The 23,243-nt window shown below is 35.1% G+C and overlaps 1 protein-coding gene across 6 annotated transcripts in view; it reads right to left on the minus strand.

Moving 5' to 3' along the window:
- Nucleotides 1–23,243, minus strand: part of LOC150099548 (uncharacterized) — a 569,663-nt gene that overhangs the window by 43,538 nt on the left and 502,882 nt on the right. For all 6 annotated transcript variants that reach the window (XM_090403425.1, XM_090403424.1, XM_090403426.1 and 3 more), the window contains one exon: nt 6,728–6,872. In XM_090403425.1, the coding sequence (XP_090259551.1) occupies nt 6,728–6,872 (145 nt within the window). The remainder of the gene's footprint in view (nt 1–6,727; nt 6,873–23,243) is intronic.

The following is a 23,243-nucleotide window of genomic DNA, read 5'->3' on the forward strand; positions in this document are numbered from 1 at the left end:
TGTCTTGCTTTTGGCCACAATAGGACAATTTACAACTGCAAGGGACATGGTAGGGTCTAGAGAATGGGGATGATCTTTGGTGGAGCAGATAGGGGATGCCAATTTTTTATGTATCCCTAAGTGGTTGTAAGGCAGTATCTCTTCAGGATTTTTGTTAAATTTTCAGATGTGCCCTGGATATATAGAATAGTCAAAAATTTTGTGTAACCTCTGCTCTGAAGGAGGGGAGAAAAGGGTTGCAGTTACAAGGTTTTAATATTTTGTGGAGGTTGTAGCCATTGGCTAAGAAAGTGTTGAGAATGTGGTCAAGTTCAGTAGTTAGGGCACTACTACCAGAACTGATTAATTTTGCCCTGTTATAAAGGGTTTTAATAATCCAATATTCTTGGGGTAGGGGGGGAGGGAAATGTGACTGCTGGTGGATGTATCTATCAGCATGTGTTGTTGCTTTTCTTTTCTAAGGTGAATTGGATGTTGATGGTTTAGATGTATTAAGAAAATATTGAAAGTATCCAGGCCATGTGACCAAATGAAGAACACATTATCTACATAGCATAGCCAAACAGTGGGTTTATGTGGGGCAGAGTAGAAGAATTTTTCTATTGTTCAAGACAATACAACCCATGGCTGTTCTCCTCTATCTGCTGGTAGAATTTTCCTTGCCAAACGAAATAACCAGAATTCATGATGAAATGAAACAGATTTGAGATATCTGGAGAAAACATGGTTTGGAGGTCTAGGGCGTTTTTGAGATGGGTCACGTGAATAGGGAGGAGACATCAAAACTGACACATTATGTCAGTATGTTTGAGTCTGAAGTTTTCTATATACTGGCTTTAAAGTGAGCTGAGTTTTTTTTTTTATATGTGAAGGAGTGTTGCCAGTATATTGTGAGAGTCCTATGGCTCATTTCTATGTGTTTAGCCAAAGTGCTTTTACAATATACTGGCAATACTCCTCATACTCCAATACACTGACATAATGTGTCAGTTTTGATGTTTCCTCTCTATCCACGAATCACCCACTCAAAAATACCTTAGACCTCATCCAAGTCATACTTCCTCCCAATATTTCAGTCCCGTTTCAGTTCACTGTGAATTTTAGTTATTTTGTTTGGCAAGGAAAATTCTATAAATAAATAGAGGAGGACAGCCATGGATTCTCCACCTTCTCCACCCCTGGCTAACTTCTTCATGGAGACCTTTGAAGGAAAAATCTTTAACTCTGCCCCACATAAACCCACTATTTGGCTACGTTACACAGATTATGTGTTCTCCATTTGGCCACATGACCTGAATACTCTCAACATTTTCGTTACACATCTAAATAATCAACATCCCAGAATCCAGTTTACTTTAGAAAAGGAAAATAACAATGGCTGTTTTCACCACAACAACACACACCACCCTGATGGTGTGTATCAGAGTGCCTATACACATAATCTATGTTACAATATAATAAAATACATTACAAACATTATACTGATGGCTTAGTTGTCCAAAATTACAGATATCACACTCCTGAGTAGACTTTCTTCACTAGATACTGATGAATGAAGACAAATATATTGGTCCATTTCTCCAGCAAAACAGTAGTCAGCTTCTGTAGCCAGATGTACTACTCTTGGTATTGAGATTCTATCTTAACAGTGCCTACAGGATTCTGATTTCGACTCTAACCAGGCCAGTCTAATTTTTATACTCTTATTTCCTCAAAGCAACAAAACCTAGGCTACACAGAATTGTTCATAATGTTCAAAGAATGTGGTGGTTATTTTTCTTATATGACAACAAAAAAAGTGTACTACTCTAAATCAGGAAACACATACCCATATCATAATAATATCACACTTAACAGATGGGACAATACATCAGAAAATAATGTTCAGGCACACCACACACACACCTGAATAGATTTATCTTATTTAAAGAGGTAACATGATTTGCCACTGTACAAAATAGCTTTCCAAATAAACTATTGTTCAGTCATAGTGGACCTGCATTATGTAGGTTGAACCCAAGCATTGAATAGCTGATGTATGGCACATGCACATATGCACTTCCATGGAAACTGAGCCTATGGAGTTCAGCATATACTGACACAAACCTAAACAGCACTGCACATATTGAATGCTCTTCCACACTTTCCCATTCTCATCAGTTATGTTTATTTCATGGGATCCAATCTAACCGATGTTTTTTTTTTCTGCCATTCAGGTTTCCATCCTTTAATATATCAATTAAAGCAGTTTTCAGATGTTCTAACTGTTCTGCAATTGCATAATTGACTAAGTAATATTACAGCTTATGATAAACAACTCCCTAAAATTATTAACTCTGATCCCTGCCACATCTTTATATCTTATTGCATCACATGGTTTGCCACTAGTAACCAAATATTTTAATTCCAGAAAAACAGTGTTCATAAAAAGTAAATATAACATTATTTACTTCTAAAAACAATGGGTTTAATTTTAGAGCAGTTATGTCATATGGATTAATTAATCAAGCCAAACAAAACTGCAGGGATGCTTAACAGTCAAAGCTGTATAACTAAGAGGAGACCTCCACATAGCCTTTAAAGGAATGTGGAGAACCGACCAGAACTTCTGACCTAATGTCCAATCCTCACCTTGTCGTGGTGCACCCTGTTGGGTATCTACTTGGATACTGAACGAATGAGGATGGGCTGGCAATTTGGGATTTAGCCAACCAAATTGTATTTTTATTGGTTAAACCAAAATAAAAAATGATGGTACAACATGACAAAATTTCATGCCGGCTGGGGCGTCGCCCGGTTAAACAAGGCCCCCGTTGTTTTCGCAGGGAACCAGGGCGAACAGCGAAAAGTCAGCTACTAGAACAAATCTGAAAACAAACCCCAACTCAACATCACCAGAGTTAAAGATCGGTACTATCAATGTAAGAAGCCTGCATGGCAAAGAAATGGAGCTAGCTGAGGAATTAGATAAGTACCAGATTGACATAATATGGGTGACTGAAACAAAAAAATGACCAAAACTGGTGAGATCTTTCTGAGCAATAAATACAAAATGTTATATTCAGGCAATAACGATCAAGGAAAAGAAGGAGTAGCCATAGTATTCAACACAAAATATGAGGCTAATCTTCTTGAATGGCAGTCGGTCTCAAGTAGAGTAATGTGGGCAAATATGAGAATGGGGAACTGGACAATGAAACTTATTTGTGCCTATGGTCCCACAGAAGGTTCTACTAAGGTAGAAGTGGAGGAATTTTTTGAGGCTTTAGAGAAAGCAACTGACATAATGAAAAAGGAAATGTTGGTCCTTGTTGGAGATCTAAATAGCAGAGAAGGAAATGATTGTCAGACATACAAAAATATACTGGGAAAATTTGGAGAAAAGAGCAAAGCTAATAATAATGGCAAACACCTGTTGGATTTCTGCTCAGGACATGGACTGGTTATTACTAACACAATATTGCAACATAAAAATGTGAACAAATTCACATGGAGTGAAGAGGCAAGGAATAAGCAAAGTCTCATTGACAATGTTATTGTTGATAGTGATATTTTCACCTTAGTGTAGGATATCAGAGTGTACAGAGGATTTGAAATTGGAAGTGATTACCATTTAGTCTTGAGCAGAATAAAATTGAATTCCATATTGAAAAGAAGAACATGTAAGAAAGTTTTAAAGTGAATAAAAGTTGCACAGCTCTCAGATGTGAACTGTAGACTAAAATATACAAACATGATTGAATAAAAATGAAAGAGTTTGAGAACAGGAACCAAACCTTGGAGATTCAGTGGCAAGCCCTGAAAAAAACACTGATTGATTCAGCTAGAGAGGCATGTGGTGAGGTTGTCTGCAAGGATAGAAAAATCAGAACTCCACAGACACAAGAAGTTAGAGGCACTGAAGGAAAAGAAGAAAGCATATCAAAATTTCCTGGCAAATAAGTCAGCTTGTGCTCTTAGAGAATACAGAGACAAATGTATGAAAGCTAAACACTGTGTAAAACTAGCTAAACAAAAGTCATGGGAGAACTTTGGCAAGAATATAGAAAATAAATATCAAGAAGGTGGCAAAATATTCTGAAGGTTGTTGAAGAAGGTTAGGAATGGTGGAAAGTGTGCTGTAAAAGGAGTTAGAGATGATAAAGGTGACATGAAAACGGGAGAAAAAGATATCCTTGAAGTATGGAGTAATTACTTTGAAAAACTGCTAAATGAAACAAGCAGTGATGACAGCACAGTGGTAAAAAACACTGACCAGGCATGCAGTCAGGAACACATATCCATACTTGAAGTAGAAAAAGCCATCAAAGGCTTGAAATGTGGAAAGGCAGGGTAGATGATATTCGACCAGAAATGCTGAAGTATGGTGGTATACGAGTTTTACAGTGGTTACACTGCATAGTTCAGAAAGCCTAGACAGAGGGACAAATTCCTGACGATTGGAGTAGAGCTCTCATAGTACCCATATATAAAAAGGGAAATAAAACTGAATGTGAGAATTACAGAGGTGTTTCCCTACTGAGTGTTCCTGGTAAGATCTATGCAAGTATACTTGAGAAACAGTTGAGAAGAATTGTGGAAGAAAAGCTTGGTGAAGAACAAGCTGGATTCAGGCGAAATAGAGGCTGTCAGGATCATATCTTCACTTTACGACAAATAGTCGAAAAAGCATGGGAATATAACAAAGATCTGTATTTAAGTTTTGTCGATCTGGAAAAGGCATATGACAAGGTGCCAAGAGAGAAGCTATTCAATACGCTGCAGTTATATGGTGTCAATGGGGCATTATATCAAGCAATACTTAGTCTTTATTTGAGTTGTAAATCAGCAGTTAGAATTGAAGGAAGTACAGGAAGATGGTTTAATGTTAAATCTGGTGTGAGACAAGGATGTACATTATCCCTGTTATTCATTATCTATATGGATCACATTATGAAGGAAAGTGGTATTAAACATGATATCAAAATTGGAGATGTTAATGTCAGCTCTTTCCTTTATGCGGATGATGTTATACTTCCAAATAAATCCGCTACAAGTCTGCAAGATTCTCTGACTAAATTGAATAGCTGTTGTAATAGATATGGTATGAAGGTCAGCAATAACAAGACAAAGACGATGAAAATAGGCAGAATCGTTGAAAATGTTGACTGCATTGTGAACGGAGAACCTGTGGAACAAGTAAAACATTTCAGTTACTTAGGACAATTTTTTAGCAAAGATGGTAAATTAAATATGGAAATAGACAACAGAATCGACAAAGCTGGTATGGTAGGAAGTCAATTGAATAAATTCATATGGAATAAGAGAGAAATTAGTTGGAACACTAAATTAGCTGTGTCCAGACCAGTGTCCAAACCAGTTTTAACTTACTGGATCTGAGAGCTGGGTCAGAAGTAAAACACTGACCAAAGACTAGAGACCGCAGATATGAGAGTCCTGAGAAAGATTATAGGTGAGAATAGATGGCATCAATGGCAATATCATATTAAAAAATGAGGATATTAAGAAAGAACTTGACATTGTCGGCATCCAGGAATGCGTTAGCAGAGCTAATCTCAGGTGATATAGTCACTTAAACAGAATGGGCGAGGAAAGATTAGCAAAACAAGTGTTCTCTGCCAGGTTGGCAGCAAAACAACCCAGAGGAAGACCAAGGTATAGGTGGATTGATACGGTCCAAAGTGCCTTAGACGATAGAAATATATGATCTGATAATGTTGGAGTCTTGACAAGTAACAGACTGATTTGGAGGAAAATTGTAGATAGGAAGTTAGTAATGATGTAATTTTTTTCATGTAGTACTATCATATCCTGTACACCCATTGAGAGTACATGGCAGGAATTTGATGATGATGAACAAAACTGCACCCTTGTACTCCAGTTATGCAGTATATCTCAAATAAGCTGTTTTTCCTTGTGTCTATGGATGAATACATTTTGTTTTTGCTGAACACTATCAGATAGTCAAATAGTTCTGAACATTTTGAAGAAAAAAATCCTTCAATAAGAATGATTCTTCTTGTGTGTGAGGGATAAAGGAACTTGTGCACTAAGTGTTAAGAATTATTTATTTATAACAATGTTCAACAAAAACAAACAAAATATAAACATTTATTGATACGAGAAAAATTATAATGCCTAGTTTATGGCTACTGCTTATAAGAAAGACTATTAAAGAAGAAACTATATCCTGAAAACCATATCAGTCTTATACAGACTTAGCTATAACATACTATACAAGAAACAAGATCAGAGAAACAGAGGATGATGCGGGAGTTCAAACATGATCATAGATGCTACTATGATGTCACAGAATCATAATGAGAAAGAAAAGATTCAAATAAAACAGAGAAAGCATTTAAGCCAAAAGTAACTATGTGGTGGAAGTGGTTTGTTTACACCACCGATGTGTGCAATGAACAGCATCATGAGCTCAGCTGTGTTCTTATTCGTAAATCACTTGTACTATCTGAAAAATTGATATTACACTTTCAGTACTAAGTGTATAAATGCTACACTATGTTTTTCCATTGCACATGCAGATGGAACAATGGAAAAATGTCAAGTGGTGAAATTATGTACATTTACAATTGATGATTAGGAAAGAATATGGAGAAGATTTCCCTATGTAACTAAACCAAAACATGTTATGTGCACATTTTTTAAAGAATGTAACTAAGTTGTAAAAACTGATATAGCTATTAGCATAAAAATTAGTTTGACTTACAAAATTTAACTTTGTATGTGTAACTGGTAAAAGAGGCCTCTGGAATTTTTTTTGTGATCCAACTGCACTAGCTAAAGGTGGTGCAGATAAACTGGCAGCTACAAAGTTTATAGTGTCTATCCAACTCTGTAGTTCTTTAGAATCTCTGTAAATATCACATAATGATTAAATTATCATGATTCCATAGCAAGTCAAAATTCCATATAAACCAACAATTTTTAAACTAGAACTAAACAGATTAAGCTAATTTAAGTTAATTAGATTTTTTTAAATGTGGATACTCTGTTTGTCTAATAATAAATTCACTTATTCTATCCAGGTTTGAAAAACCATATGCCTAACTTTGATTCACAACTTTACACTTTCATACCTCAAACTTATAAACACTAAACATGTTGTATTAAATACAGTTTATCAAAATTCTGCATAACTTATTTATAAGCTATAAGGCAGATGAAATTGCACAAAGATGAGAACTTTATAGTATCATGATACTATAAAGCTCTTATCTTTGTGCAATTTGTTTCAGCTACCTACCTCTTAATTTTTGTTCAGTGTTATACTATGCAGGTCATATTTACATATCCAGAAGGCAGAAGTTTTTATAATTAGTTTAGTTATACTCTATATTTTTATAGTATAGAAAATTTATAGTATGTAAGGACAGCACAACCAATTCTGGCAATGATGGAAGGACAGTGACTCGTAGAGATAAGAAGATTCTGATGAGTATAAGACCTTGATTAGGTCACATGTGGACTACTGTGCATAGATTTGGTCAATGCATAGAGTACAATGAATAGGAGGAGGATGAGTGATATAATAGACATATAAGTTGGTAAGGGGTTATTAATAGATTATCATTGAAGAGATTTTTCATAGAATGGTGGGGGAATAGGGGGGAGAACAAGAGATCATCCCTGGAAGCAGTATAAGGAGAGTGTGAGCAAATGAGTGAGATATGGGTTTTATGCATGGAGAGTGGAGAATGACTGGAATGCATTGCTGAAGAGTGGTGGTGGCTGCAGAGAATGTGAATGTATTTAGCACATGGGATGATGAGCTGTGTGTATGACAGAGGTCCCTCTGTCATCTCTCAATGAGGCTGACTTCATGAGGGGTCCGAGGATAATAATAATAATGATAATAGTCATGCATAAAATGATCAAAAATGGGTTAGTTCTGTTCATGATACTGCATGTATTGTAGTTGCTGCTGAAAAAATAATTTTTAATAGTCCAGCCTAGTATGAGTATTTTTCAAATTAAGAATTAGTGTGTGTGTGTGTGTGTGTGTGTGTGTGTGTGTGTGTTTAATTAATCATGTGCATAGTTGAGTGCTTATTTAATAGCAATTTTATTGATAGTGTGTGTGTGTGAGAAAGAGGCCATGAGTCCTTTTTTTGAATTTGACATGAAAAAAAATTGCTCAATGTGGCATGTGTAGAATATATGCATTGGTAAATGTGAGAAGCTTGCAGGAAACGGAGACTGTGGTGCTGGAATATGATAGAAATGTGTGATAAATCAGAATGAGGATTGTGAGGTATTGAATACAGTCATATCAAAGTGACAAATGCTAAGAGTTCCATGAATGGAGTGTTGGCATGCAAGATGGCGATAATGGTGAGAAAGAGGTAACAGCACGTACGTGTGCGTGTGTATGCGTGTGTGTGAGTGAGTGAGTGAAATGTGATATAAAAGCAACAAGAAAAGAAAAAAATTTGGTATGATGTCAAAAAAGAGAGAACAACAATAGAAGAACATCAGTTCATAGAAAGTGTCAGATGCATTGGAAATAGCTGAGTTGACAATGTTCATTTCACAAGATATACTTTCCAGGCATACTCAGTTCTCTAGATGAAAGGATAGAGATAAATGAGTTAGAACTATTATAACTATTGCAAGAGCTTGATTTGATACAAAATTAATAACGGAAAAAACTCATGTACAAAGATTATTTAATAGTATAATTTTCGCCTGTGTATCACAGGCATCTTCAGTACATATTAAGCTCAAATTAAACAATAACTGACAATTCCAAAAAGCACCACCTAAGTAGCTGGTGTAAGATAACTAAAAAGGTCAATAAATTTCCTAAAAAATAAAAAAATAAAAATCAATACAATAAAAGTTAGGAAAGATTAGCTGATTTGTAAAATACTATCTCCCATAAAGGGGATAGATGTAAGCCGTCGGATCTGTTTAAGTTAGGAGAATGAAGCAGAGTTTCACATGTTTCTTTATAAAGGCTTTCCATGAGGAACTGACTTTTGTGAAGAACTCTTGTCTTTCTCCAATGAACTCTATGTCTAGTAAAGATGGCATGTTCTCCAAGTCCAGACTTTTCAGGTTTAAAGTATTCAATATAAGATTGGTATTCTTCTAGCCAAATAGAGGCAGATCTTCCCGTTTGTCCAAAATAAGACAATCCACAAGAGCACGGAATCTGGTAGACACCTGGATGATTAAGATGTGGAAGCTTGTCCTTATGAGAAGTGAGAAAGGTGGAGATTTTTCTAAACGGTCGAAAGGCAACAAAAATATTCAGTGGTTTTAAAACTTTTGCTATACGTTCACTGATGCCTTGTACATAAGGGATAGGAAGATATATTAAAACTACTCAAAGTTCTTTTAATGAAGTGATTCTTATAACCATTAGATAGAAAGGAAGAAGTTATATATTGTAGTTCTTTCTGTAAAAGCTTGTCTGAAGAACAAATCAAACCAAAGCTGCATGCTCTTGCTCTTTCATGAAAGTGTGACCATCAACACAGCATTCTGGGATATACCAACTTCAAACTGACTCAATGTAACTCAATGATACTGTCTGACTTCTGCTGAACAAACAACTGTTTCTAAGAAAACTGTGGATGATAGAACAACATGTATGTCACTTTTAGATTCAACACATACTGTTATGTTAAAAGCATCTACTTCTGCTTACAGAAAAAATTTAAATATTGTATAATAATGTTCAAGTATAGAACTGTATTTGAATCCTGATCTGTCTGGTCAAAGTATAGCCACCCTTAGATTAAGTTGTCTCATCCCTTGGAACACTTACACACAGTTACTGTGGAGGTTTAAGGATGAAAACTAAGTATAAGCACAGCATGCAGCTTTGGTTTGATTTTCAAAAGAATTAAATGAGAAATAATAAGACATTAAAGCACATAACTAGGTGGAATATTAAGTTGTGTGAACTATTACTTCGAAGTGTATTTAGAATATCATCAATATAATAGGGCACAATCATATTTAGCCATCAAATACCTGTAGTGTTCTAATGTAAACAATAATAAGCAATGCAAACGGCTAATATCTAAGTGCAGTACAAAATAATTCCACCATAATCAATAATTTTAGTTAGTTATATATGCAGTAAAAAGAAAAGCAAAATTAACTTTCTATTGTAAGTTTATTTTACTCATATTTAGTAACAGGCTAACAAGCAAGATCCCAAGCTTAACTGTGTGTTAGACACTAATTCCATATTAACTGATGGTATTAATGTGTTCGTGCAGGACAACAGACAAATTATATTATATTTATTCCTAAGATAGGATGTGACAAATCATTTCATGCTACTGCCAGTTTAAATATCAGGCTTCGGTAAGCAGATTTTGCAACAAATCATTACATGTGCTTGTTATGTATATTTCTTTATTTTGTACTTCTCGCTCGCTCTCTTTTAATAATATTTCTGGTGAATAACATTATATTAACACTAATCCACTTCTGCATATCACATACTGCAGAGCAAAAAAGTAAAAGTTTTACTGTAGCACCGAATAATAACGTAAAAAACACATTTCAAATTAACTGATATAATAAATTTATTTTACAAAAGATTATCCTTCAATTCTAAAAGTAACTCCTAGAATGAGATACTTAGTTTCCAGAGGTTACATCTAAGGAAGAACTTGTAATCATTTAATCTCTGGAATAAAAAACTGAAGATAAGACATCATGAAGCTTTATGCAAAATCTGCATGCAGAAGCCTGTTGATATGCTAATGACTTTGAAATTAATATGAAATTGATACAGAATTTGCAATATGTCATATTACAGAATTTTTTATGATAAAAGAAATCGGAGAAAATTTATGATGATTATTTTATAAAAGTATCAATGTGTATGTGTGTGCGTGTTTTATGTAATATTTGGTTGTATTTTTAATGGTTGAATGATGGGTAACAATCTTTACCCAGCAGCTGAACTTGGGCATTCACCACCTGCATATGAAATCATCACAATTTCACTGTGGAGTAAAATTTAATTAAAAAACAACAACAACAACTTTAGTTGTAGAAAATACAAGTTATCACAGTAGTTCATAAATTATGCGAGACTCCAATATTGCAGAATTGGAGGAAAACTACTGACTGGAATGTGAGCTTTATTTTCTTTTGCTGTTTTGTGGATAATGTAGGATGATATAATTATAAAGATGAAATACTGCTAGGAATTGGTATATATACATCGTCATTATCATCACACAAAGAAACCAATCCATTTAATGTAACATGCAATGTTTCGAAAAGAAAATAGGATTTTTTTTTTTAATGAGTTGAAAATATAACATTACATTTTCAATTTAGACATCTGGAGTGACTGTTGTTTACTAAGAGCACACAGGGGTCATGTGAAATTAGTATCGCTAAGGATTAGAGGTTGAGAAATAGGTTGTGAATGAACAGAAAGAAGATATATATATATATATATATATATATACACAGAGAGAGAGAGAGAGAGGTGGAGGTGAGGAAGTGTTTCTGACATGGCATAGTGATGCAGTGGGAATAAGGATATGAATGAAAGTCAGAGTTTGGATTGGCAAAACGGGAATAGTCAGAATGATAGTGTTGGTGGGTATCAAAGAGAGTGGAGAATTGTTATGCTTGTATACTAATATACAGAGTAGCAGAAATAAAAGAGCTGAATTTGTAGCATACCAAATCAGTATGCCCAAAGATAATTGATATAAGAGAAACTTGGTTGACCAAGGATGATATACTGTCAGGATGAGAAATGGTAGGAGATAGAATTTTCCAAAAGGATAGGAAGGTGAAGAGAGGAGGGGAAGTACTGTTAATGAGAGGGAGGAATTTTATCCTTCAAAAGTGGAAGTGGAAAATAGTGGTATGTGTAAATATTTTGAAGCTATTTGGTGTGAAGTTGTTGATATAGCTGATATAGTTGAATTACTGAGCGAGCACTTTGCAAGAATATATCTTCCAGGTGGTGACATTGCAGAAATGAATGAACCGATAGATTATACGGAATTGTGGTGAATGAAGTGGAGGTGAGTAGTCTATTGCAAAACCTCAATGTCAATACATCTGTGGGATTGGATGGTATACCAGCTCGTGTCATACGTGAAGCGGCTAAAGAATTGTCAGTACCCTTAACTATTTTGTTTAATTTGAGTCTCAGGTCTGGGTTAGTCCCGAGGGGGTGGAAAGAGGGGAAAATAGTACTGCATAAAGGAGGTTCTAAGACTACTGCTGTAAATTACCGACCGATTAGCATATCAGGAATCGTTGTCAAGGTCTTGGAGAAATTAGTCAAGAGAAGAATATAGGACTGGATAGATGAAAATGGGATACTGTATGGGGGACAACATGGTTTTGTGAAGGGTAGATCATGCCTCAGTAACTTGCTCACGTTTTATAACACAATGACAGCTGAACTGGATAAGGGTAATGGGTTTACAGTGATTCTACTGGACCTTGCCAAGGCCTTTGACAGGATGCCACATGTTACTCTAATCAGTAAACTGGAGCAGATGGGGATGGATATAGGGTTGGTGAGATGGAGAGATAAGAGAGTGGTTTATTCAGGAGTGGAGTCCAAAAAACAGCTTGTGACTAGTGGTGTGCCACAGGGTTTTGTTCTTGGACCACTACTTTTCAATTTGTTCATTAATGATATAGGAAAGGATCTGAGAGGAAGTGTTCATTTGTTTGCTGATGATGCAAAGTTGGGTAGAGCAACAGTGAGTGCACAGGATGTCAAAATTTTGCAAGATAATTTGGATAGTTTGGAAGACTGGGCTAAGGAGAATGGATGTCAATTTAATGTTGCAAAGTGTAAGGTTAAAAGATTAGCAGCAGTATATCACACAATGGTGGAACCGTACTCCAGGAGATTGACGAGACCAGAGATTTGGGAGTTTTGGTGGACAGGGAGCTGAAGTTTATGGGGCACATCACAAAAGTGGCTAAATCAGCTCATCAAATCACTCTTGGTTGCTGAAAAATACTTTAATAAGCAGAGACAAACAAGTTATTGTTCCTCTATATCTAGCCTTGATAAGACCCATCTAGACTACTGTGCCCAGATATGGGCGCCAGGGTTTCTTCTTGATTGGGAGGAGGTGGAGAGGATCCAGAGACGAGTGACTAAGATTATAGCAGGTCTGTGGAATAAACCTTATGAAAACAGGTTGAAGATTTGTGGGTTGCAAAAATTGGTTGATAGGCAGAAAAGGGGTGATATGATTGAGACATTCAAATTACTGAAGGGTTTCTATAGGATTAATCCAGAAGATATTTGTAGTGGGAGGACTAGGGGCCATACATGGAAGCTGGGCAAGAGTGTGGTTAGCAGGGGTGTTAGAACTAGGTTTTTTACTTGGAGAGTGGTGAATGAGTGGAATAAGCTGCCAGAGTCTGTTGTGGGTGCTATGACCGTGAATGAGTTCAAGGCAAGGTATGATAGATACTGTGTGAATGTCGAATAGTTGCTCTTGACATGATGTTAGGGCCTCCCTCGATGAGTCTGTCGATGCCTTGGAGTTGCCCAAGATAATAATAATAATAATAAGTTGAGATCAATAGAATAGGATGTTGTTATAGGCCAGGGAATGTGGAGAACACTGATTGTGAAATGTTTAGACAAATTAGTTGGGAAAGTAAAAGGATGATGATCCTAATGGGAGATTTTAATTATAGGAATGTGGATTGGAAAGAAGAGATAGTGTGTGGTAACAAAGAGAGTGAAGTTGAGTTTCTGCAGGATACTATCTAAGGATGGAAGCAACACAAAGTTTATCAGTTTGGATTTGGTAATATCCTCACAGGATGTGATTGTGAATGAGGTACTGGTTTGGAAGGTAGTCAAAACAGGGAAAAAGTTGTTACCAAGAAGGACTATATGTGGAACTATAAGGTGGGTGAATATGAAAAGCTCTGTGGTCAACTAGCATCAATACACTGCGTTGATGAACTGTGCAGAAAAGATGTTAACTACGAGAAATGATAATGCAGTATTTAACACAAGCAATACATAACTGCATATCAAGAGTTAAGCAAATAAACAGAGTAGGAGTGAGATGGATGAACAGTGAAATCAAGCAAGTAGTGCTAGAAAAGAAGTTCTTATGGAGGAAGTTTATAGTGAACAGATGCATGAAGAATATAAATTGCAGGCCAGAAAAGTGACAAGCATGGTTAAAAAAGAAAAAATAGAATATGAAAAGAGATTGGCCAGTCAGGTCAAAGCTAATATCCAAGGGACTTTTTCTGCTATGTGGCAAGCAAGAGGAAAAATAATTATGGAACGATACCAACTTGAAAAAAAAATTACAAGAAACCTGCAGAAATTATATGATTATAAATTCAAGTATAACTAAGTTGATGAAAACTGGAAAACACCCAGAAGATATACAGATAACACTTAGTCAGGAAACCATAGAACAAGTTAATGGTTTTAATTATCTAGGACAGTGGTCGCCAAAGTGGTTGATATTGACCCCCAGGGGTCGATATAACATTGTTAGGGGGTCGATAGAAAAATATAAGACATCATTGTACGGGTAATATTTAATTCGGCTATTTTCAAAATTTAATGATGTACAGACCCGTCTACAAGTAAAGATGTCAAGCTCGATTATTCAAGCTCAGACGATTCTTTTAGGCTTCCAAGCTAAATTAGCCTTATTTATATCATCATTGTTACGAAAAGATTTTCAGTACTTTTCAATTCTACGGCAATTGGAAGTAAAAGATGAAGACTTAGAAATATACACAAAACATCTTCAAATTTTGAGCAATAATTTTAAATTGCGCTTTGCGGATTTTGAAAACATTCACATTCCAGATTGGGTTATCATGCCATTTTCTGCAGATATCGAAAATATCGAATGTAACTTACAAAATGAACTTATTGAATTGTCAGTTGATCTTGAAGCTAAGACGCTTTTTTAAAATAGGACATTAAGTTACTTTTGGACGAATATAAATGTTGTAGAAAAATATCCAAAACTTTCTGAAGTGGTACTCCCCTTTTTGCTTGCATTTCCAAGCTCGTACATGGCTGAAACCATGTACTACATGTACATGGTAAGTTTATTACCATTTACGGGGCGATTTAAGGCTGAAACTTACTGATTTTGAACCCAACATGGCTAATCTTGTCAAGAGTCACGAAGCACACCCTTCACATTGAGAACTTTAATAAATTGTATACTAAGTTAATAAAAGTCTTATTTTCATATATATAAGGAAGATTGTATTATTGTTATTTTGTTATCAAAATTAAATTTTATATATTATTTATCCCTTTCATGAAATATGTAATGTTAAAAAGGACATCAAAAACAAAAACGTGTCCCTTTGAGGTTAAGCCAATATAATAATATATACTATATTATACATACAATAAACACTGTAACTATAAAATAAACAATCTAAAAACTCACATAAGTGTCTTTTTTTTTTGTTTGTCTATTATAATTACATAATAGTAAAATAGAGGGGGTGGATAAAAAGTCAAAAAACTCTTGAAGGGGTCGACGGTCAAAGAAGTTTGGCGACCCCTGATCTAGGAGCAAATCTGACTTCAAATGACATAGCAACAATAAAACACTCTTCATAGTATGATCAATGATGAATAAAATGAATAAAATTTGGAAAAACAACAAAATTCCTACAACTCTAAAATAATATTATACAAAAATATAATACTACTAACAGCTCTCTAACAGGACAGAAATCTGGACCTTCAAAAAAGAAGCAGAGAAACTGTTGGCTTCTGAAATGAAATTTGAAGTCAGAAAAATCAAGATAACTCACTGGACAGAACATAAGACAAATGCACAAGTGCTGCAAGATTTGAATATCCCTAACACAACAATTCTTTATAGAGTTAAAAGAGCATCAACTCCATTGGTTTGGTCACATTGTGTGAATGGAACCAGACAGACTTCCTTGCCTGGTATTTGAGGGCACTATGGAAGGTACAAGACCCCAGGAGAAGACAAATATTAACAAACAGTCGGCCACATAGGACGGTCTGGTAGGGATTTTATTTTTGTAACATATAATACAGACAGTTGTTGACATTGAAGTGACAAAGGTAGTTCATTTACTTCGATGTATAGATTAGAGATGGGTAAAATTTGAAATGCTCAAGTTGCAATTCATATGGCTTGATGGTGAACAGGGTCTAGCCATCATAGAGAACTTTTTTGGCAGAAGCACAGACTTGGGACCCATAATCAAGTTCTAATCTTAAAAATATGCATGAAATAAAGACAGAGCAAAAAAAAGTCTTTCTGCATCCCAAGAGGTGAAAGATAGGATTGAAGCATGTTCATTAATCTATGACACTTCTCTTGTAATTTATGTATATCAGAGAGGAAACTGATTTTGTTGTCAAATAAGAGTCCCAAGAAGTTGGCTTCTGGTGCAACTAGGATTAATGTTTGTTCTAGTTGCACCAGAAGCCAACAACAAAGACTATGTCTGCAACAAAAATGCAAGCAAACTGTTTTCTGCCATGAAAATCTGAAATCCATTTGCAAGCACCCATTTTGTAAGATGATCGATGACATGCTGCAGTTGTCTTTCTATGATCCTCATTTACACGAATGACAGAAGATAGTAAAGTCATTCACACAGAGGGCATTACTTAAGATTGGAGGAGGTTGTTTAGTTATCAAGTTAATCTTGATTGAAAAAAGTGTGACACTTAAACCTGAAACTTGTGAGACTCCCTCTTCTTGGGTGTCTAGTCGGGAGAAAGTGGTTCTCACTCAGAAGATTCAGTTAGACAGAAAGTTATTGATAAAAAAAGGAAGACTCTCTCTGAGACCAAAATTGTGAAATTGTGTAGGGTTTTCAGTATTCCAAACCTCCAAGCAGTGTGCTTTGATATGTGTTTTCTATATCACAGAAAATCTATACTAAGTGCTCATATTTTAGGAAGGTGTCTCTAATGGATGCTTCCATCTGGACTAGATGATCTGTTGTAGAATGATATACAGTTGACTCTTGAACAACCTAGAGGTTAGGGGTGCGGACCCCCTGCGCAGTCGAAAATCTGCATATAACTTCTGACTCCCCAAAAACTTCACTAATAGCCTACTGTTTACCAGAAGCTTTCCCAACAGCTAACAGTCGATTAACACATATTTTGTATGCTATATGTATTACATACTGTATTCTTACAGTAAAGTAAGCTAGAGAAAAGAAAATGTTATTAAGAAAATCACAAGGAAGAGAAAATGCATTTACAGTACTGTATTGTATTGTATTTATCGATACCGTAAGTTTAAGTCATCTATTTACAAGATGAATTGTTTGTCTGTCAGTACCTACTTATATTAGTACTGTCTTACATGATACAAAACATTGTAGATGTTATATGTATTACTAACACTAGACATCAAAAATGAAAAGATAATGTGAAAAAGAAATTCATATTTATTTACAGGTATATAACGAAGAAAGCGGCAATATGATTGCTTTATGGTAGCCTAGTGTAATTGATATGATTGGTTGATGGTAGTCTAGCCTATACACTAATGAATGAATCATTATAAAAATTTTTTTATGCTAATTAATTAATAACAGTTAATTTTATGACTGTTATGAATTAATACTGCATCTTTACGTTTGTTTACATTTCTCTCAACTGCGAATGGCACCATGTATGGTCTGTAAGTGTTTGTGTGCATATGTTTTGATAAATTTTAACTTTTTATAATAGACTTGTGTATATTTTATGGTAGTAAATGATAAAATAGAATAACATCTACACATATTTTATGCATTCATGACATATCTAACTTTTTCTTAATTTTTTCTATATTTCTAAGGTGCATGGTTTGCCTGCAAGTTTTTTCAAATTGTTGCAAATCTCCAGAAATGTTCCAATATATTTATTGAAAAAAAAATCTGCATATAAGTGGCCCATGCAGTTCTAACCTGTGTTGTTTAAGGGTAAACTGTATGTGGAAACTAGATTGTGTTCTGGGGGGAAAAGGTTGTTTCTCGTCAGAAACCATAAAACATGAGTGCTAACCAATTTTTTCCAGAATCATGCACAAACAGGTGGTCAGAGCAATTGGATAATAGTTATCTGGGGATTTTGGATCCTTCCCTGGCTTAGGAAAGGCAATAACGGTGGTCTTTTGCTAGGAATCTGGAAATATGCTCTAACAGAAAATTCTGTTCTATGCAGCAGTTGATCCATGGCTGACAACAACAAATGTCTGACCATTCCATAGTGGATGTCTGGTTCAACAGCTGCTGGGTGACATTTAACAAAGCCACTTTCATTTCTTTAGTGAATAGTCTGTTGTATTCTTCAGTACAATTTGATGAAAACTTGTTGAAGAATGCTTTGCATTCTTCAACAAGTAACTTGAAGGGATGCTACTGATGTTCTAGAAAAAATCTCTCTGGGTGTGTTGGTAATTGCTGTATGCAACTACTGTCAACAACTGTGCATCCATTATGTTCTGGGATGGAGAGCTGGAGGGTGGTATATCTGCCTTTCATTTTCTGGATTTTATCAGAAGTTTTTACCAACAATACAGAAGTCTGGATTTTATCCCAGACTTCCGTACTGTTGGTTGCTCATTAAGGAAGATGGGTACTGGATCCAGGATTTCCTTTTGGATCTGAAGATGGATGTATCTTGCTTGAGCACATCTGAAAGATGTGGAATATCTGAAGAAGATATTCTTCTTTCTTCTGAGTTTTCCTGGCTGCTGTGCAATCATCATTCCACCAAATTTTAGAGAAACATGGAAACTGACTAGATGTTATAGGATTTGTAGTTGTTGCAGCTTGTGTAATACTTGTGTGATTCACTGACAGGTTCAATGCATCACACAGTGAACCACATGGCCATGTATTACATAGGCAACCATGTAAAAGGGTCGATACCAAGGGGAAATGGTGGTCACTCCCATATAAGTTAACGTCAGTTTCCCACTTGAACAGTGGGAGAGTGAGCAGGCAGTTAAGTCAATGGTAGTGAATGTTCGAATAGGCTATGCAAGATGTTGATTTCCATGCTCAAGAGGAAGAGATTATTTTGTTGTTGAGCTTACACTCCACTCTTCCTCTGATGTTTTTTGGGTACTACACCAAATTGTTAAATAGACATAACTACCCCAGAGTAGTATGTCTATTTAAATCTCACATCAAAAGTAAGGAGGAGGGGATAGTAACTGCAATGACATCATGAAAGTCATCTTTGGAAAAGCCACAGCAAAAGGAAGGTAGATGCAGCATACTATTATTATTATTCTGACTGAGCGTCAGATAGCAACTGCTTCTATACTGCATGGCATGGATGGCATGGATGGCATGGGTATGTTCATAAGGACAGGGGATGAATGATGGCAACATCTCGTAATGCTGGACATCATTCCACTTCAGGTATGTTTCCTGTAGGCAGAAACCGATGATTGATATCACCTTGATGTCATCGATATTTTGTCAGAATTCATGACAATTCAATTGTAGGAATGTTTTCATCATTTCATTTTGGTGATATCATCTGCCTTAGGCTCCGATTAGCCTTGGATTTTTTTTTCTTTCTTTCTTTTTTTTTTTTTCCTAATTCATCCAGAATAGGAGACTGTTTCATGGTGATAGTATATATTTCAATGGCTCTGTAAAGTCTTTGGATGATGCTTTTTCTAGCAGCTCATTCCCAGAAATTGGAAATAAGAATATGTCATTTAGAGAGGCAAACAATCACTGGCTGTCAGCTTCCCAAATCAATAGATCATGGTCCATAATAATGTACCACTGTTAGGAAATGATACAGAAATTGTTTCTTAGTCAATGGTTATCCCAACTGGCATGACATCTATAGACTAAATCTGGATACGATTCTGTAATACCCATTGCATAACATGGATAAGAAGTGCAATTTGGTCTCACTATTTCATCCACTTGGCTGGTAGGGAGGTTAATGTTTGAAACCATTATATTAAAATTGGGAAAATAAAATCTTTTGCTTTTCATAACGTTCTGATTACCCATTGAGATTGAGATCAGTTTTCTCTTTGAGTGGATTTCACATCTAGCTTATCCTGTCATAAACATAGCCTATCCATAGCCTAATCATCTTCAAAAACATTATGTATTCTTTTTCCATTCAAATGCTACCTCCCCTCCTGCTCAATTCTTAATGCTTTTATAAATCCATGTACCTTAGAATACTGTTCTCACATGGGAGTGGTGCACCCAAAACATCCCTAAGAATTCTTGATTGTATACAGAAGAAAGCAAACCACCTAATAGATTGACTTCTCTCTCTAACTCCCTGTAGTCACTTTTGTGGTATTCTGTTTCTACATTATTATTTTCACGATTGTTGCTCTACCAAACTGCCACTACTATTCCTCCACTTCCTCTAATCTTATAAGAACAAAAGTGGCCACTGGAATATTCAACATCCATACACATCCAAACATATTGCACCAAATTTTCATCTTCTTTTTTCATTCTATCTGCCTCTGTTCTCTGAACAACCTTCCCCAATGAGTATAATCTCCAGCTTTTCAAGAAACTTTTCAATAGATTCCTTCATCACTTGCCTAACATTTTTATTATAGGTTTCAAGATCTCACATGTGTGGGGTTAATAATAATAATAATAAAAACATTACCAAAGAACTGATATATATCATAAAAATGTGGTATCTATCAGTTCTTTGGTAATGATGATGACTATATATACACATACACACATCACTATTCAAAAAGAAATAACAGAGATTTAAATTCTCATAAACATCAGTCTATTAAAACTGAAATAAATAATACTAAATAAACTCTAAATTTAACTTGGGAATTTTACATACGGAATCACTCCCATAAATTTTCATTTGTGGGTTCTAAGTCACATGAAAAATCTGAACACTATTCTATTTCATGTCAGATTTTTGCTTGTAGCATCACAAAAATAACTAGCAATTCTATGTTTTACTTCCAATGCTTTGTAACAGTGGTGGCGCGCGCGCACACACACACACACACGCACGCACGCACGCACACACACACAGTGTCACTTTGTATACAACACACAGGAGGAAATCATAGGGTGTTAAATCCACTGATCTCAGAAGTCAAGGCAACTATGTAGTATCTCTTTGATTCATAATGTGCTATCTCCAATTATAGCAGGTTATTAAAGTATTCTAACAAAAAAAGCTTAGAAAATTAGATGGAGAACCATTTATTTTATTTCATTTCGTGACACCTCCAAGGAGTCTGAAGACTCGTCAAGGGAGGACACTGTCCTACTCTACAACTCTCCATCTCCACCAACTACACCAAACCAATACTACCATTTGAGTGATAAAATTAAGGTACTTTTAAATTACGTAGAGGCACTAGCCAACTGATTACCATATTCAAGAAAATGGTTTTGTGATTGTAGGTTTTTCAAAGAAAAATAAATCGTGAAGGTATTCTTGTGAAATTGTGCACAAAAATAAATACAGTAAATAACTTTTGGAACTCCAATTCATGTTCAATGATATTAAGTTCAGTTCCACATACATGAACATAGTAATATTTTTTTTTTTTGGATCAGAAATTGCCTTTGTCACTAAAAACAACTATACAGCTGTCTTCATCTTGAAATTTCTCTTGAAAATTATAGCAAAATGCATACTAAGGTTGGTTGGTTTGCTAAGTGCCGCAAGTACAGTTTGTATGGTTTTATGAGCAAGCTCTTCCTTGTTTAAAGCATCTTCATACTACAGCTACAAATGATGATGGAGAACCATGCAGACTTAACTTAAGCAGACTAAGTTGGAATTTCATCTTCGCAAGATAAACTGTTTTTTTTTTTCACTGCTTCATTTAAATGTTTAGACCAAGCAGAAATTAATATCTGTTATGGTAGTTCTTTTTCTGAATATGTCTTAGCATGTCTTGTTTTACACAAAACATTTTTTCAAAGTGATGCAAATGTTTTACTACAGCATCACTCAAACTAAAATGAGGAAAAAAGACCATATGGTAGTAATGAAGATATACAACTTTAAAGTTTTTTTATTTAGTAGTATACATTGCAATTCAACTTAATACATGTTGATTTTTGTAAGGTTTATAAAGTGCATTCTTATTCTTTTGAATAACTCTGACATAGATAACTAAAGACTAAGACCAAATTAACCAAATATTATGGAAATATTTTTGGAGGGAAACAAAACAGTTTCTGTAAAGGCAGATCCTGCACTGATGCCTTTTTCACTCTCAAGCTCCTGATAGAAAAGAAGAAAAAAAAAAGGGGGGGGGGGAATTCAATTAAGAGACCCATATATTATTCATCGATTATAAAAAGGCTTTTGATAAAGTCAATCGTAACAAGCTACTCAAAATTTTAAGAGATGACAACATTCCTAACCAGTTAATTAAAGCAATTTTCAATATTTATATAACAATAACCAAATTACAATATAGATAGCCACACAAAAATATGAATCACAGAACATAAATGCAGGTGTCTGACAAGGATATAGTCTATCTTCACTCCTGTTTAATATCTATATTAATAATATTATAAGCGAGTGGAGGGAAACAACCAGATTTGACATTCACATAAATGATACACCAACATCAATACAATTTAATTCGCTGATGATCAGGTTCTAATTGAAGATAACAAAGATTCACTACAGTGAGCAGCCTTTTCATTAAATGAAACAGCAAAAACGTATAATATGAAAATATCTGCTTCCAAAACCAAAGTCATGGCATTTAAAGACCGAGACCCAATTAGAAGCAAAATGTGCATCAATGATGATATTATACAACAGGTTAATACATTCAAATATCTAGGCTACCACTTATCTTATGAAAAAGAGATAGACATGCAACATAAAATAACCAACTATATACAAATAACAAAAACTATCAATCAGGTATTCAATCCAAATTTAATAAGCAAGAAAAACAAGAATAAGAATCCACAATTCAATAGCAAGACCTATCTTAACTTATGGTTCAGAAGTCTGGACCATAACTCAAGCAAATAGAAAAAGATATATTATAAGAGAGTGGAGGGAAACAACCAGATTTAGCATTCACATAAATGATTACGCCAACATAGATACAATTTTATACAATTGTATTTATTTTAAAGGAACTTGAGGTGATATCTGTTTTAGACTACAATCTTTATAGAGTGAGATGGAGTGAAGGAAAGCTCCCCAGGGAGATAGAGATATCGACCTCAAGGAAGAAGGAATAGAG

Source organism: Typopeltis vanoorti, chromosome 14, assembly GCF_054136105.1.
Source record: "Typopeltis vanoorti isolate ZY-2024b chromosome 14, IOZ_Tvanoo_1.0, whole genome shotgun sequence".
Classification (NCBI taxonomy): Eukaryota; Metazoa; Arthropoda; class Arachnida; order Uropygi; family Thelyphonidae; genus Typopeltis; species Typopeltis vanoorti.